At 42.5% G+C, this 16,945-nt stretch overlaps 1 protein-coding gene across 1 annotated transcript; it reads right to left on the bottom strand.

Annotated features, from left to right (window-relative positions):
- Nucleotides 1-6,630: 6,630 nt before the first annotated feature.
- LOC108696976 (interferon-induced protein with tetratricopeptide repeats 5-like) lies at nucleotides 6,631-13,757 on the bottom strand (the record flags this gene model as incomplete). The annotated part of the gene is made up of 2 exons (XM_041570002.1): nucleotides 6,631-7,591; nucleotides 13,004-13,757. Coding segments are annotated over 2 exons (1,485 nt in total), but the record flags the coding sequence as incomplete, so codon positions are not given.
- Between the last annotated feature and the right edge of the window lie 3,188 nt (nucleotides 13,758-16,945).

Below are 16,945 nucleotides of genomic sequence, written 5' to 3'. Positions count from 1 at the left end.
CAATGCAAAAAAGGAGGGCTCCTACTGCTCAGGAAAAGCAAGTCAAATTAATGGTCTATAATCTGCTGCTTGTTTGAAATAAAACAGCTGACCCTGGGAGTTATAGTTTGACAAATCTTTAAAATACTGGCATATATATTAAAACTATTAACCAATTTTAAAATGTATTTTAACCAAGGAGATTTTTCCATAACCCAGAGGATTTTTGGGACCTAAGGGAGGCCCAGTAGTGCTGCACTTAAAAGAAGAAAAAGAGGAAATAGTGAGAAAAAGGATAAAAGTGTGACTGTGAGAAAGAAGAAGAATGTCTAAGGAGAAGTAGGACAAAAGGAAGGAAAACATTTTAGGAGCAAACTAAAGAAGCTGTAAAGTGAAAAAAAGGTAGAGAAATAAAATACAATAGAAGGAAACTAAATCAAAGTAGATATGCAGTAGAGGAGATACAATATGGAAGAAATACCAAGGAAATCATGGATTAAAAGCATATACAATAACTAATTGCTGAAGATACACCACCCAACTAGAAACAGGACATAGACATAGACAGAAGAAAACGAATGTGCCCAAACCAGATAAAATGTATATAACTTATCTAGCAAATGTATCTATTCCAGATATGTGTAAATAATGTAGCAACATGTTCCAATACTCTATTACTGTATATCTCAGTGCATACAAAGGAAATCTTATACTTTTTGATAGATTCAAAATAAAAATAATGTTAAAAAAGGTGGCCCATGAGAAACACAACATTTATACAGTATTGCAGTTTGTCCTGCAGCTGTTTGAAACGAAAGAACAGGCACTCACAAATTATTTTTAATTACTTTTTTAAAGTTCAGATTGATATCACACAGTAACAGAAAAGAGTTAGTTGGGAAAGCGGAGTTAAGCGCCGGAATGACATATTGGAGATAAAGAAAGAATAGCAGAGATACAGTTACATTGACTCAGGATGCAACAACAGTTAGACGAAAAAATTCTCCTCTTATTTACTGTTAGAAACAGGCTAGAAATACGGTATTTGTAACATTTTCTCCTAAATCACATATGGCAATCAGTTTCTGGGTGACAGGCATTTCAGGGCATTTCAGGGAATTCTTGCAGTGAGTTTTAGTGTTGTGGCAGCAAAGAACAGCTGTGTAACTGCACATTTATTTTTGTTTTGTTTACAGGTGAGTAATAAACCTAGGAGAACTATTTATAGAGAGGGCGAGATAGAGGTGTTTGTGATGTCAGGGCTCAGCTGAGAAACATGATTTGAGAAGGGCTGAATCTGGGTACACTGCCAGAAGATATAACATTCCAATTCCATTGAACAGCCACACTAGCAGAAACGACAGGATTTATATAATAAAAGGTGCACCGTTTGTGCAGGTCTTTCACTATAGCAACCTATGAGCATATAGAATATACTGGTTACCTGGATGTTAAGTAAACATCTTATTGGGTACTATGGACAATTGAGCCTGAGCAAAATTTGTGTCATTTATTACATATTGGGGTAAAGGAAGATAGTGGCAGATGTTTTGGGTAGCCGAGGATGAGTAGAGTATAACAGTGATTTATTAGCAGACTCATGCAGGCATTGCACAATAGTAACTTTCACTTTTGTTCAGGAAGTATGCACAGTATAAGTCTTGAGCACAGTGACATCTACAGGCCATTCCCCCTATAGTAGGAAAGCATTTGGACAGCTATAATAACAGCAACAATTAAACAGTATGCATTTTAAAATAATATTATACATTCTTCACATAACAAAGTCCTTGGTCCATGCAGGTAGTTTTCTGATTCTCTCAGTACACCTTATAGGTTCACTTTCTTCAGGCCAATTGCAGTTGACATCAGGAGTAGGAAAATGTCCATCAAATGGAGCTTCTCCAGTCATATCTAACAGGAGCAAGACGACTTGCATTCCATATGTGTCCATCAGACATATGTGTATGGTCCTCGCTGGCATCTCACTTCAAGTGGTGTAGTAAATCTAGTCCTTGTTTCAGTATTCCTGGTTTCTTAATTCTGATTAAAGATCCAGGCTGAAAGGCGCTTCTGTCAGTATAAGCCTTACATTTGGCTTGTTGACGTTTCAGCAGTAGATGATTTTGTAGGCACAGTATTTTGTGGAAGTTTGATGTCTCCAACATGTAACTTAGTGCACATCTGTCTGCCATGTAATAATTCAGCTGGAGATGATTGGGTTGTTGCATGGCACGTTGCTCTGTAGTTATGTAGGAACTCTGTTGTGAATACTTTCCAAGATTTCCCAGTAAGATTTGCTGTCTGTAGTGCTCAGTGGTGTAACTACCGGGGGAGCAGGGGTGCAATTGGCCCAGGGCCCCCACCTACCTAGTTCCGTCTCTGGTAGTGCTTATTTCAGACTTCTGTTGAATCGCTTGATTTCTCCATTTGCTTGTGGGTAATACACTGAAGATTTCCTATGTACAATTCAAACTCATATGAGACAAACTGTGGTCCATTGTCTGATATTAACTCCTTTGGATTACCTTCTCTGCTAAAGACTGTAGACAGAAATGTTATTACTGGAGCTGATGTTATATGAGAAACAAATGCAATTTCAGGCCATTTACTGGAATAGTCTATCAAGGTTATAGCAAATCTACAGTCTATAGGAGCATCTGTAAAAATCAATAGCAAGTTTTTCCCATGCTGAATCAGGAAATGGTACTGGTTTTACATCTGGTCTCTTGTGTACAAAGTTCTTTGCACAGCCCAGTGAAGTGTTGCTTTGTGGTGAAATTTTAGACACTGGCGGTGTGGCAGGCACTGGTGCTGTAGTAATGAGACCATCAACTAATTGTAGGTTTAATGCAGCAAAGAGATCCCTCCCAAGTATAGCAGTACCCTTATTCACAATGTAAAAGTAACATTTTGCAGTATTTGATTCAAATTGTACAGTCACTGGCAAACAACCAAGCACAGGGATTGGATCCTTTAAGTAACTGACCAGTTTCAGGGCAGGTGCAACAAGCGGATCTTTTGCAAAGTATTTCAAGAAAATATCCTTTGGTAGTATAGAAACAGCTGAACCTGTATCAATCATCAGGTTAATGGAGTGTCCCTTGTCAGCAGAAGCAGTACTGACATATAAACTTGTCTGGAATAAACGTACCAGCTTTATCCACACTTAATACTGTAACATTTGTAGTAGTGACTTCATGAACATCTTTAGCAGATCTTAGCAAAATATCCTACCTTTGTGCATTTGCGGCACTGTAAAGCTTTTGCAGGACATGTAACATGATTTGCAGTGTGTTGTGCTGAACCACAGCGAAAGCAGTATTTTCTATTTGTATTTGCTGTATGGTTTTGCAGTGTAGGTGAATCCCTCTCCTTAGCACTGTATTTTGCCTGTGACTGTGCATTATTAGGCCACAGTGTTGAATTCAGAATCTGTACATTCCCAGCAGTTCCCTGACTGAGAGTTTTAGCCTCTGCCACTGCTGTTTCAATTTGGCTAGCAACTGTAATAGCCTTTGCAAGGGTTAAATCCTGCTCTAGGAGTAGTCTCTCTCTAATGCGAGGTGAGTTTGTTTTCCCCACTATTTGGTCTCTTAGCATTTCATCTGTTAGATATTAAACTCACAGGTAACAACCAGCTCTCTCAAAGCTGCTACAAATTGTTCTGTGGATTCACCATTACGCTGTCCACGTTGGTGGAATTTATATCTTTCAGCAACCACATTTACTCTTGACACGAAAAGTTCTTTATAGTAGTAAGAGCAGTTTCATAAGTATCATCAGTTAATGGTAATATATAGAATATACGCTGTCCTTCTGCTCCCAGGCAGTGAATAAGTAAAGCACGCTTTCTAGCAGCAGAAATCTCCCCTTGGTCAGCAGCAATAATGTAATTTTGAAACATACGGATCCAAGCAGTAAAAGGTATGGTAGGCTCACCAGGGTTTGGAAAAAAAGCTGCAGAGGTAGAAGAGCCATCCTTGTCGCCATTTGTTATGATTTGGGTAGCCGAGGATGAGTAGAGTATAACAGTGCTTTATTAGCAGAGTCATGCAGGTATTACACAACAGTAACTTTCACTTTTAAGCTGTCCAGGAAGTATGCACAGTATAAGTCTTGAGCACAGTGACATCTACAGGCCATTTGTATAAACACCACAGCAGATATTGGTCTAATTTAGCAGATGATGTCCTTCATTTTATTTCTCACTAGCAGTGATGGGCGAATTTATTCGCCAGGCGCGAATTCGATTTTTTTTTCGAAAAACGGATGCCGGCGCCAAAAATCTAATGATATTGGTTCTATAGGAACAGGAAATATTTGGGAAGCCCAGGCTTGTTAGCCTTAGTCTCTCCTGCAACGTACACTGGGAAGTCCTAGGTTTTTTGGCTTTGGCTATTCATGATTTGATTTTTATTGACTTAACAAATTGCTTTACTATGATCTCTCAATTGTAGCCATTTTAGAATTTGTAAAGCGTTTGTAAAGAGTTTGTAAATGACCCCTTTTATGTACTCCATTACAAGGAGTCAACTAGTGGCCTAGAGTGCATGGTTTAATATCATTGGGCAAAAAGCAGCTAAAAAATGGCTGACAATAGATAACTGTAGGCACAGCTGCAAAAGTATAGTATGATATAGTGGCCCTCATTTCATCAATTACATAATTCATAAACTAAATGCATTATAGCTCCATTATTATAAGTATATTTATTATACCCAAATATGTCCTGCAGATAATGGATTTATCATATCTACAGTAAATGACTTTCAAATATAACTTCTAATTTATGAATACCGTTAGTCATAAAGGACATTACAAGTCTGAGGATTTCAATGATCATATAAAGATGCAAAGCCTCATACTTTGGCTAAAAATGCTTTATTTTATATACTGGATTTAAGGTACCAGTCTAGAGGTTCAGCAGCCCTATTAGAGTAATGATCCAGGCCTTCAAATTTCTCCCCAGCATATCACCATTATGGATCCTGGAATGTCAGAGATGTGCTCATTTTACTCTCGGCTGCTGCTCAGAGACTAAGCTTAGGAGAAATCCTCAAAGATTTGGTGCATCCCTTAAATCATTTCACACTGGGCAACATTCAATTTAAACTGGTTCATATTATTGGACAATGAATTTGATTTTTAGAAGCCTTTATTGCAATTCTTTGTGGTTCAATATTCAAGCATACAAATCTAAACAAATGCTGATTCTTAATTTGCAGTCAAAGAAGATTGTGTTAATAAAATGCAAGAGACATAACATTGAAATCATTTCCAATACTGTGCTAATAACCTTCATTATTTCATATGTGATTGTAGTAATTCATTGCTTTGTTTTAATATTGGATAGAGCAAATGCTTACATTAATGGGCAGATTTATCAAAGGTCGAGGTGAATTTTCGAATTCAAAAAATTCGAATTTCGAGCTATTTTTTTGTGTACTCCGACTAGGGAATAGTCCAAATTCGATTCGAATTTGAAAAAAAATTTGAAAATTCGAGTATCGAAATTTATCATGTACAGTCTCTTAAAAAATCTGACTTCGACCATTCACCATCTAAAACCTGCTGAATTGCAAATTTGGCCTATGGGGGACCTCCTAGAATCTATTTGGAGCCAATTGGTGGACTTATCGAAAATCAAAGTTTTTTTTTGGGGAAGACTTTGATTCAAATTCGAAAACTGAAAACTAACCTAGTTGGCCAAAAGAAACTTAGAATTAATTTTGGTTGGTCTTTTTGAATTCAAATTTCAAAGTTTTTCAAATTCGAAATTCGACCTCTGATAAATGTTCCCCTAATTATTTCCCTTGTGCGCAATCAGGGGCTAGTCATGCATGATGATATTTGTCAAATTCTATCAAAGTTTATAAAGGAACAGTAACACCAAAAAATGTAAGTGTTTTAAATTAATTAAAATATAATGTACTATCACCCTGCACTGGTAAAACAGGTGTGTTTGCTTTAGAAACACTACTATGGTTTATATACATATGCTGCTGTGTAGCCATGAGGTCAGTCATTCAAGGGATAAGACACTCAGCTTACATAGTAAAACCAGTACAATTAGCATTAGAATTTAATAATAAGCCCTATAGAATCAGCTTCTATGACAGGTGAATTTCATTTTATGCTTGAAAACTTGAGACGACCCCAAACCTTAGCAGCTGTTCAGTCACACTTAAGGGGTCATTTATCAAAGTCTGAATTTATCTCAATATTTTCTGCTATAAACTCCACTCGAGTTTTTTTTACACTTATTTATTATTAAATTTTCCTAAAATTTTGCTTTGCAAGAAAAAAACTGATTTTTGGATTTTTTTTTTCAGATTTTTCATCCGATTTTCAAGATTTTCTCAAATTTTTGCCACATCAAAAAATCACATCAAAAATCATTGGGACTTCTCCCATTGACTTATATGGACAGGTCTGAGATGCTGGATTTTCAGATTTGGACTTTTCCATCCTCGGGGTTTAAAAAATTCCGAAAAATGAGTGATTTTTTAGAAGTCTGATTTTATAAAAAAAACTGTATCTGCCATAGTCTACAAAATTCATAAAAATAATTTGAAAATACTATAAAAACCATAGCAATCAATAAGCATTTACTAGTATGCATATGATTGGTTACTGTTTCTTGGAATAAACTTTTTTTTTACTTTTATTACCTAACATGGTTTACATAAAACTCATAAAAACATTAGAAATATGTTTATGTTTATATGAAATATTAGATTAGAAATATGCAGTGACAAGCTTTTTACATACTATGATTACTTCTGCTAAATAAAACCATGTGTTGTTTATGATACATTCACACTACAGAAGATGGTCTGGGAGAAGATTATACGGGTATTCAAAATCTGTTTTAAGCTTCAGTCTGTAGTCAAACTGAGCCTCAGACAACAAAATGCACTCGTATAATCTTCATTATCTGGATCAAGTTCCAGTGCTTTCTCATAGTAATCAATTGCTTGTTCAACTTCTCCCTCCTGCTGATAAATGAACCCTAACAGTCCAAATCCAGTTGCATCTGATGGGTGTTTTGTTACTTTTTGTTCAGCCAACTGTTTCAAATTATCTCTGGAATAAGATCTAACCCTTGTTTTATTCGGTATGAGTAATACTTCCTTGTAATGCTTTATGGCTTCGGATTCAGATCTAACTGTTTGTTGCTTAAAAAGTGCATAACCAAAGTGAATCTCTTGTTTGTTTTCACATGTTAGATTTTTCAGATGTAGCACTCTTTGGAATGTATCTTCTGCTTTTTCAAATTCACTTGCTTTACCATACATGCTCCCCAATTCAATATATGCCTGCACAAATTTTGTTGTATTTGCAACAGCTTCTTCAAAATGAAATATAGCAGATGAAATGGCTTCATTTCTGTCCCTTGTATAGGTTTCCGCAGGCTGAGTTGATAACCTTGCAGTCTTTGCAGATTTCATTAATTTTATCTTCTTTTTGTAACAAAGCCCAATCTGGTGGTGAAGTGAACCTGAATTGGGGGTTTTGTTTAGGGCTTTTTTCAGAATGGTAATAGCATCATCAATCTTTTCTTCATTTTTGTAAAATTTGGCAGCGTATCGAAGTAAATATGGCGAGTGTCACGATCGCCGCCCGGAGCAGGACCAGGAGCTCCGGGCGGCGCAACTACTTCTTCCGACGCCGCTCCCAAAATGGCGGCGCCCATGGCCGCCACGTGGGTAGCGGCGCCGGCACAGAGACGCCTGCGCGCAAGTGCGCAGGCGCGAAGACGCCACAACGGTGCGACGGACGCAGCGCGTCGGTCGCAGACGTGCTGACGCCGACGCAAGGGCGCCAAAAAACCCCTTTAAAAGGACGCCTGAGACGCCAAGATGGCGCCCGAAAATAGGATCTTGTTCCTGAATAGATTCCTGGGTTCCCTGTTGGTGTTCCTGTTATCCCTGTGGATATTCCTGTTTGATCTCTTGTTATTGACACCCCTGCCTGGACTTTGGACTCTGTTATATTCTGCCTGCCTTTTGACCTGTTGCCTGAACTCTATTACCCCTTCTGCTGAATCCCTGGATACCGCGATCCTGATCCCTCCTGAGGGGCTTCCTCCTAAATCCGGACAACTCCCCAGAGGGAACTCCCAGTTCCCTGACATTATTTTCGGGCCATGGATTCCACTGAGGAAGCTCAGCCAGATTTCGGCAGGGTCTTTCGGGGCCTGCATTCCCGCATGGAGGCGTATGAAGCCCGGCAGAATTACGTGGGACACACGCTGGAGGCGATCTTGGAAAAGCTCTCCTTGTTGACACCAGCGACCCCCCTGCCGGCACCTCCTCCGCAAGCGGCTGCTGCCATGGCTACCCAGCCCTCCACCTCTGGTCCACATATTCCTGCTCCGCCTCTCTATGATGGCGATCCTCAAGCCTGTCGAGGATTCGTGAATCAGTGCCAGATTCGATTTGCCCTACACCCCACTTAATTTGACTCTGAACGTGCCAAGGTGGGGTTTGTGATTACTCGTCTGGCAGGGAAAGCTCTCGAGTGGGCATCTCCACACTGGGAGAAGCAGTCCCCACTGATGGATGACGCAGAAGCATTTCTCAAAGAATTTCGGATCGTTTTCGATGCTCCCGGCCGGGTGACATCCGCTGCTTCCCGTCTGTTCCAAATCCGCCAAGGGAGTCGCAGTGTAGCGGAGTATGCTATTGAATTCCGTACACTTGCTGCTGAGACTCGTTGGAACAACGACGCATACCATACTGCATTTTATAATGGTCTCTCCCTCCGCATCAAAGATGACCTGGTCTCCCGTGAATTACCCACGCAAGTTGAGGACCTTATCGCCTTGGCTGTCAAGGTGGACACTCTTCTGAGAGAGCATCAAACCCTGAGAGATCGTGTCAGGAAGTTTCAACCCATGTTGGCACCCCGCTTCCAGAGGCCTCTCCTGCAGGCTCCTGTCACCCCGCCTGCCCAAGCATCCATTTCTCTCCAGGAGGAACCCATGCAAGTGGGAAGAACTCACCTCACTGAACAAGAGAGACTCCGCAGACGGATGTCAGGCCTGTGTCTGTATTGTGGCGGACATTCCCACTTCGCCAATGCCTGTCCTGCAAAGGCTAAGAGTTTTGTACCCCGAGGTATGTCTATGGTAACTCATGTAGGGGGCACTACTCAAAAGTCTCGAGATAGGTTTCAGGAGAAGACCCAAGAAAACTCACACAGGTTTCTCCTTCCCTTCCAGATTCGTCTGACTGATAAAACCATCTTCAGGAATGCTTTCATCGATTCCGGAGCCGGGGGTAACTTCATGGACGCTCTCTTTGCTAAGTACATGGGAATTCCCTTATTTCCTTTGCATTCTCCCATGCGGATCGTCGCCATAGATGATAAACCCCTGGAGTCTGTACTCACGATGACCACTGGCGAACTTCCTGTGCAGGTTGGGGCCCTGCATAAAGAGAGACTTTCGTTCCTTATTATCTCTTGTCCCGCTGTTCCAGTTGTTTTGGGTCTCCCCTGGCTACGCCTGCACAATCCCACCATAGACTGGTCCACAGGGCAGGTTTCTCGTTGGAGCCCATTCTGCCTACAGCATTGCCTTCCTGTTAAACCTCTCAAGAAGGTAACTATCTCCTCAACCGAGTTAAAGTCTCTTCCCTCCTGTTATAAAGAATTCTCCAAAGTGTTCTGTAAGAAGTCTGCGGAATTCCTTCCTCCACATCGCTCCTACGACTGTCCTGTCGAACTCCTGCCAGGAGCCATGCCCCCCAGAGGCCGCACTTACCCTCTCTCTCCTGCTGAGACTACCGCAATGAAGGAATACATCCAAGAAAATCTCCAGCGGGGGTTTATCCGCCCTTCTACCTCTCCTGCAGGGGCTGGGTTCTTCTTCGTGGAGAAGAAGGACGGAGGCCTTCGGCCATGTATAGATTACCGGGGCCTGAATAAAATCACTGTAAAAAACAGGTACCCTCTGCCCTTGATCGTAGAGCTCTTCGACCAGCTGAAGGGGGCGAAGATATTCTCTAAGTTGGATCTCCGGGGGGCGTACAACCTCATTCGCATCCGTGAGGGTGATGAATGGAAGACGGCTTTCAACACTCGTGACGGGCACTATGAATATCTCGTTATGCCCTTCGGCCTTTGCAATGCCCCTGCCGTCTTCCAGGAGTTTGTTAACGATGTGTTCCGGGATCTCCTAGGAAGGTTCGTAGTCGTGTACCTGGACGACATCCTGATCTTTTCTAAAGACCTAGAAAGCCATCGCTCCCAGGTGAAGGAGGTACTCTCTCGTTTGAGGAAGAACTCTCTCTTCGCCAAGTTGGAGAAGTGCGTCTTCGAGGTGTCCAAGATCCCCTTCCTAGGATACATTATCTCTCCTGAGGGATTTGAGATGGATCCCGTGAAAGTGTCTGCCATCCAGGAGTGGCCTCTCCCGCTGAGTACCAAGGCAATCCAGAGATTTATCGGATTTGCTAACTACTATCGGCAGTTCATCCGGGGGTTCTCTTCCCGCATTGCACCTATCCTGGCCCTCATCCGGAAAGGGGGCAAACCCAGCTTGTGGCCTCCATCTGCCATTGAAGCTTTTCAGTCCTTGAAAGAGGCCTTCACGTCCGCTTCTGTCCTCCGACACCCCAATCCCGAACTACCCTTCTGCATCGAAGTAGATGCTTCTGAAGTCGGAGCCGGAGCCATCCTGTCTCAGAGACACCCCGCTGATGGGAAGTTGCATCCCTGTGCTTATTTCTCCAAGAAGTTCTCGTCCGCAGAGCAGAACTACGATGTCGGGAACCGAGAACTCTTGGCTGTTAAACTTGCCCTTGAAGAGTGGCGTCACCTCCTGGAGGGTTCTCTGATTCCTGTTCAGATTTACACCGATCATAAGAATCTCGAGTTCATCCAGTCCCTCAAGAGACTAAACCCCAGACAAGCAAGGTGGACTCTCTTCTTCTCTCGGTTTAATTTTATCTTGACTTATCGCCCAGGTTCCAAGAATCAGAAGGCCGATGCCTTGTCTCGTAGCTTCACTCCGGTGGACCGCTCTCCTGAGAGACAAGAACCAATCATCCCTCCAGTCAAGATTATTGCCTCCCTGTATCCACAGTTTGCCGACCAAATCCTGGCTGGTCAGTCTTCTGCTCCTTCAGATACTCCCATTGGAATGGCATTTGTTCCTCCTGAGCTGCGTCTGCCTATCCTGCAACAGACCCATTGCTCCAGGCAAGCCGGACACCCTGGTCCAGCTAAGACTCTTGAACTCTTACGACGCCTGGTCTGGTGGCCTGATATCCGCAAAGATGTGAAGGACTTTGTTGCTGCTTGTAATGTTTGTGCCACATCTAAGTCAAGCCATTCCCGCCCCAGTGGGTTACTACAGCCTTTGCCGGTTCCTTCCCATCCCTGGACCCACCTGTCCATGGACTTCATTGTCGAACTTCCTCCCTCTTGTGGGAACACTGTGATCTGGGTTGTCATTGATCGATTCTCCAAAATGGCCCATTTCATCCCTTTGAAGAAGTTGCCCTCTGCGGTGGAGTTGTCCCAGCTATTTATCCAGTACATCTTCCGCCTGCATGGTTTCCCGGTGGAGATCGTCTCCGATAGAGGCACCCAATTTACTGCCAAATTCTGGCGTTCCCTATGCAAAGACCTGGGAATTGTTCTTCAGTTTTCATCTGCATACCATCCGCAGACGAATGGGGCAGCTGAACGTGTCAACCAAGCCCTGGAACAGTTCCTGAGGAACCACGTATCCCTCTGCCAGGATGACTGGTCTGACCTCCTCCCATGGGCGGAATTCGCTCATAATAATGCTTGTCATTCCTCTACAGGAAGGTCTCCGTTCATGTCGGTGTACGGGCAGCATCCTCAAGCTTTTCCCCAAGACTTTGTACTATCTGACGTCCCGGCTGCTGACGACTCCGCAGCCCATATGTCTGCTATTTGGGCTGCTACCAAGTTGAACCTAGAGAAGAGCGCTCTTGTTCATAAGACTTTCGCGGATCGTCGTCGAAGATCCTCTCCTCCCTACAAGGTGGGTGATAATGTCTGGCTCTCTTCCAGGAATATCCGGTTGAAGATACCATCTCCCAAGTTGGGTCCAAAATTCGTGGGTCCATTCCCCATCTTGGAGATAATCAACCCTGTGGCTGTCAGACTCCAGCTTCCACCAGAGATGAGAATCCCCAACGTGTTCCACGTGTCTCTGGTGAAACCCTCCATCACCAACCGGTTCTCTGGCAGTCAATCTCCTCCTCCTGCCATCTCTGTGGAGGGTCAACTCGAGTACGAGGTGGAGAAAATCCTTGACTCAAGGATCTCCAGAGGGTCCCTTCAGTACCTCATTCAGTGGAGGGGCTTTGGCCCTGAAGAATGCTCCTGGGAAGGACACCGTGATGTTCACGCTCCTCGTCTGGTGAGGGATTTTCACGCCAAGTTTCCCCAGAAACCTTGTCCCGGTGGTCCTGAGGCCCCCCGTGAGGGGGGGGGGTACTGTCACGATCGCCACCCAGAGCAGGACCAGGAGCTCCGGGCGGCGCAACTACTTCTTCCGACGCCGCTCCCAAAATGGCGGCACCCATGGCCGCCACGTGGGTAGCGGCGACGGCGCAGAGACGCCTGCGCGCAAGTGCGCAGGCGCGAAGATGCCACAACGGTGCGACGGACGCAGGCGCAGCGCGTCGGTCGCAGACGTGCTGACGCTGACGCAAGGGCGCCAAAAAACCCCTTTAAAAGGACGCCTGAGACGCCAAGATGGCGCCCAAAAATAGGATCTTGTTCCTGAATAGATTCCTGGGTTCCCTGTTGCTGTTCCTGTTATCCCTGTGGATATTCCTGTTTGATCTCTTGTTATTGACCCCCCTGCCTGGACTTTGGACTCTGTTATATTCTGCCTGCCTTTTGACCTGTTGCCTGAACTCTATTACCCCTTCTGCTGAATCCCTGGATACCGCGATCCTGATCCCTCCTGAGGGGCTTCCTCCTAAATCCGGACAACTCCCCAGAGGGAACTCCCAGTTCCCTGACAGTGAGTCTGGTGTTTGTCTAAGAGCCTCCGCCATAATCTTTCCTCCTTCCTCAGCTTGACCCAAACTTTGATATCTCAGCGCAAGATAAGCTTTAATCACAGTATCATTTTCATTTAATTCCACAGCACGTCTCAACAGTTCTAAAGAATTATATTTACTGGTTCCATAAATCATTAAATCTTGATATTCTAAACGATACATGACTGTGGCATATCCTGAATTGAGTTCAGGATTGTCTGGATCTAGCACTAGAGCTTTCTCAAAACACTCTTTAGCTCTTTCAGGGGATTTCCCATAGAGTGTTAACAGAGCCCAGGCCTGTTCTCCATATATCTCAGTAAGAAGAACATCATGTTCTGGAGAAGATTCAAATTTCGTGTAAATGGCTTCCACTTTTTCTAAATAAGAATGAGCTTTACTCAACTGGTTTGAATGGTAGAACAGCCAGGTATAATTACTGTAGGTCACAGCTCTTTTGATATCCACATCAGCAGACTGTGTTCCTTGCAGGTGCTCTTCAGCTTTCTGAAGCTGTCTGATTGCTTCTTCATTGTCTCCTTTCAAATAACTTGTATAGGCCAATAAATGATGAAGCCTATCTCTGAGTGTAGAAGGTAAATATGCAATTTGATCATGAACCCTGCCTTCTATCTTTTCAATATCTATCTCCTCTTTGAAGACAGCCCATGTGAAATGACACTCCAGTTTAAGCAGATTGTTCTTTAATGATTGTCTTGTTATGTCACTGGAAAAAAATATTAAAAGTATTATATTTTATTGTGTATTTTCTTTATTTTTAATAAGCAACTTTATATTAAATACAGAAAACATGTGGTTGTTAAAGCAGCATGTAAAATATTGGATAAGCCTTTTTCCTTAAAAAATGGCAATACCAAGTGATTGTATTGGTACCTCTGTTTTCTCTATGAATATTTTTGCTATGCTTGCCATAATGGGAAAATATTAAATAATGATCACACTAAGAAAGGCAAACAGAAAAATAATAAGCAAAGAGGACAGGACATATTCAACAAAAATAGGGCTGATTTATCAATTTGAGGTATTTATTTTGGTAAATTATTATATCTCACACATTTTTTGGAAGAAAAAACCCAATCAAGAAAAATAAAAATGTTTGCAATAAGTCGAATAACCCATATCATCAGATGTTTGTTTTTTAAAGGAACCGTTCAGTGTAAAAATAAAAACTGGGTAAATGGATAGGCTGTGCAAAATAAATAGGGTTCCTAATATAGTTGTTTAGGCAAAAATGTAATGTATAAAGGCTGGAGTGACTGGATGTCTGACATAATGGCCAGAACACTACTTCCTGCTTTTCAGCTCTATAACTCTGTGCCAGTCAGCGACTTGAAGGTGGGCTATATGAGACACAACTATTCAGTGAGTTTGCAATTGATCCTCAGCATTCAGCTCAGATTCAAAACCAACAGGTATGACCCATGTGCAGTGCGGGCCATGCTTGCCGGGTGCCCCAGGCAACCCAGTCAGCCGTGACACCCCCTCCGCCGCACACATAGAAGGCACACACGCGCATGCGCACTGACTGGCTGAATCATCTCCTCAGGTACGCTCCCCTCACATGGCCTACCTTACATGTTTCGCACCTTACGGCGCTTAGTCATAGGTGAAAGGTATGTGCCCGGCTCCCACCAAACTTTGTGCTCTAGGCACGTGCCTACTCTGCCTACCCCTAGTTCCGGCCATGCCCATGTGGCCCCCCTTCAAGTCACTGATTGGTTACTGTCTGGTAACCAGGGTAACCAGTCAGTGGAAGCCAAGAGAGCTGAAAAGCAGGAAGTAGTGTTCTGGCTATTATGTTAGACATCCAGGCACTCCAGCCTCTATACATTACATTGCTAACTAACTATATTAGAAACATTATTTATTTTGCACAGCTTATCTGTTTAACCAGTTTTTCTTTTTATATTGAACAATTCCTTTAATGAGTAACTAATGATTCCTTGCCATAAGTTATGATTTCTAGCCATGTCTGTTCTAGCTCCTGTGCCAGCAGTCTCTGAGAACCTCTCAGCCCTGGCCTCTGGACCTGAGGACAAAAGTAATTTGGTCTCCAGACCTGCCTTTCCTGCTACTGGATCTGGTAGTTTTGTTATTCCAGACTCTGCCAGACCCTCCAGCTGCAATCTGTGGTGGTCTTTCTGCTGTCCTGGGTGATCCTCCACTTTTAATGGGTGTGAAGGGTCCTGTTGTCCCCTGCTGTCTGTGACTCTGGCAATGCTCTTATTTTGACTACTGACTATGCTCCTGACCCTAGCAACTTCTCCACTCTGGCCCCTGACCCTGGCGACTCCTCCACTCTGCCTTCTGACCCTCGCGACTCTTCTGCTCTGGCTTCTGACCCTGGACTCCTCCTCTCTGGCTCATTATCCCACCTGTTCTGCTTTTTGGTCTGCTTTGTTTAATCCTTCGTAGACTCTCCTCCCAAGTCTGCTTAGATATAGTTAGCTTGAATTGTTTCATGATATTGCTTTTTGTCTCTGTAAAATATGCTTATGGATCCGTTTCCAAGTTTCATTGTGTTGTGTATTAAAATATATTAATTATAGCCTTGTGGAATTCAGCTAAAAGTAACATGCTTGTTAAAGACCAACCTGATCCTGGGATTGCCAGAGGTCAATCCCATGGGGGTGGGGTAATATCAGGTATGGTCTAGAATTGAACTCAAGACCATGTCATAAACTGAACCTGCATTAAGCCACTGGGGACTTTCTGAGTTGGTGTGGGCATGGTCATGTTACCTTTCCCTGCTGGATTCTCACCTGCTTCTGGTGCTCGATCATTGAGCCATTCAGCCTGATCCTGCCTGTGGTTGTCATAGTTCTATGATCTCTGCTTATTTATTAGATATTCCTTGCTCGTTGCCAGTCCGTAATGTTTGCCTGTTTGTTGGACTCTTCTTGTTAGCTGCCTGCCTCTGACCACTGCCCGGGTATAAGGACTTAAGTATCTTTTCCACTGTGCACTATATCTGCTGTGCTGTTACCCTGTTTCATTCATAATAAATCACCTTTTTATTGAAAACATGTTCCTCTGCCTATCATCAAATTAAATATATGCATTCACCAGGTTACACAGCACATAGACCCCTACCTGCCAGTCATTCACCTGTGGCCAAACCTGACATTACCCCTTGAAACTGAAAACCTACAGTGCATTTTGTTAAAAAAAAAAATCTGTTTTTTAGATTTAATTAATTGATAAAAGCTGAAGTTAATAACTTAAAGTTATTGTATCAGATGTGAGTTTAAAGGGGTTGTTCAAATTTTATTTAACTTTTCTTATGTTGTAGTGAGTGATATTCTGCGACAATTTGCATTTGGTTATTATTTTATATTATTTTTTTTTTTTTTTTTTTTTGATTTTTATTCAGCAACTCTCCACTTTGCAGTTTCAGCAATCTGTTGTTAGGGTACAAATCACCCTAGCAACCATGCATTGATTTAAACAATATACTGGAATATGATTAGGAGAGGGCCTGAATATATATGAGATGAGTAATAAAAGTAAAAATAACAACAAATTTGTAGCCTTACAGAGAATTTCTTTTTTAGATGGGGTCAGTGACCCCTATTTCAAAGCTAGAAGAAGAAGGCAAGTCATTCAAAAACTATAAAAAAAGAAAAAACAAAGACTACTTGAAAAGTTGCTTACAATTGGCCATTCGATAGCATAATAAAAGTTAGCTTAAATGTGAACCATCCCTTTTAATAAATCAACTGAAGTTACTCTTTTTGTGCAAAGATTTCAAACTATAATTGTATTTGTTATACCTCATGCAGATAACCCATACAGATGTTAATGAACATAATGCAGTAACAGGCACATACTTTCCTTCAGGTCTAGTAACTAGGAATGAATACGTTTTTTAGTCTGGTATAGGTTCGCGGCTAAATTTGCATTCTCAT

Source organism: Xenopus laevis, chromosome 7L, assembly GCF_017654675.1.
Source record: "Xenopus laevis strain J_2021 chromosome 7L, Xenopus_laevis_v10.1, whole genome shotgun sequence".
Classification (NCBI taxonomy): domain Eukaryota; kingdom Metazoa; phylum Chordata; class Amphibia; order Anura; family Pipidae; genus Xenopus; species Xenopus laevis.
Note: the sequence above shows the minus strand (reverse complement) of the source record. Positions and strands in the feature narration are given on the sequence as shown.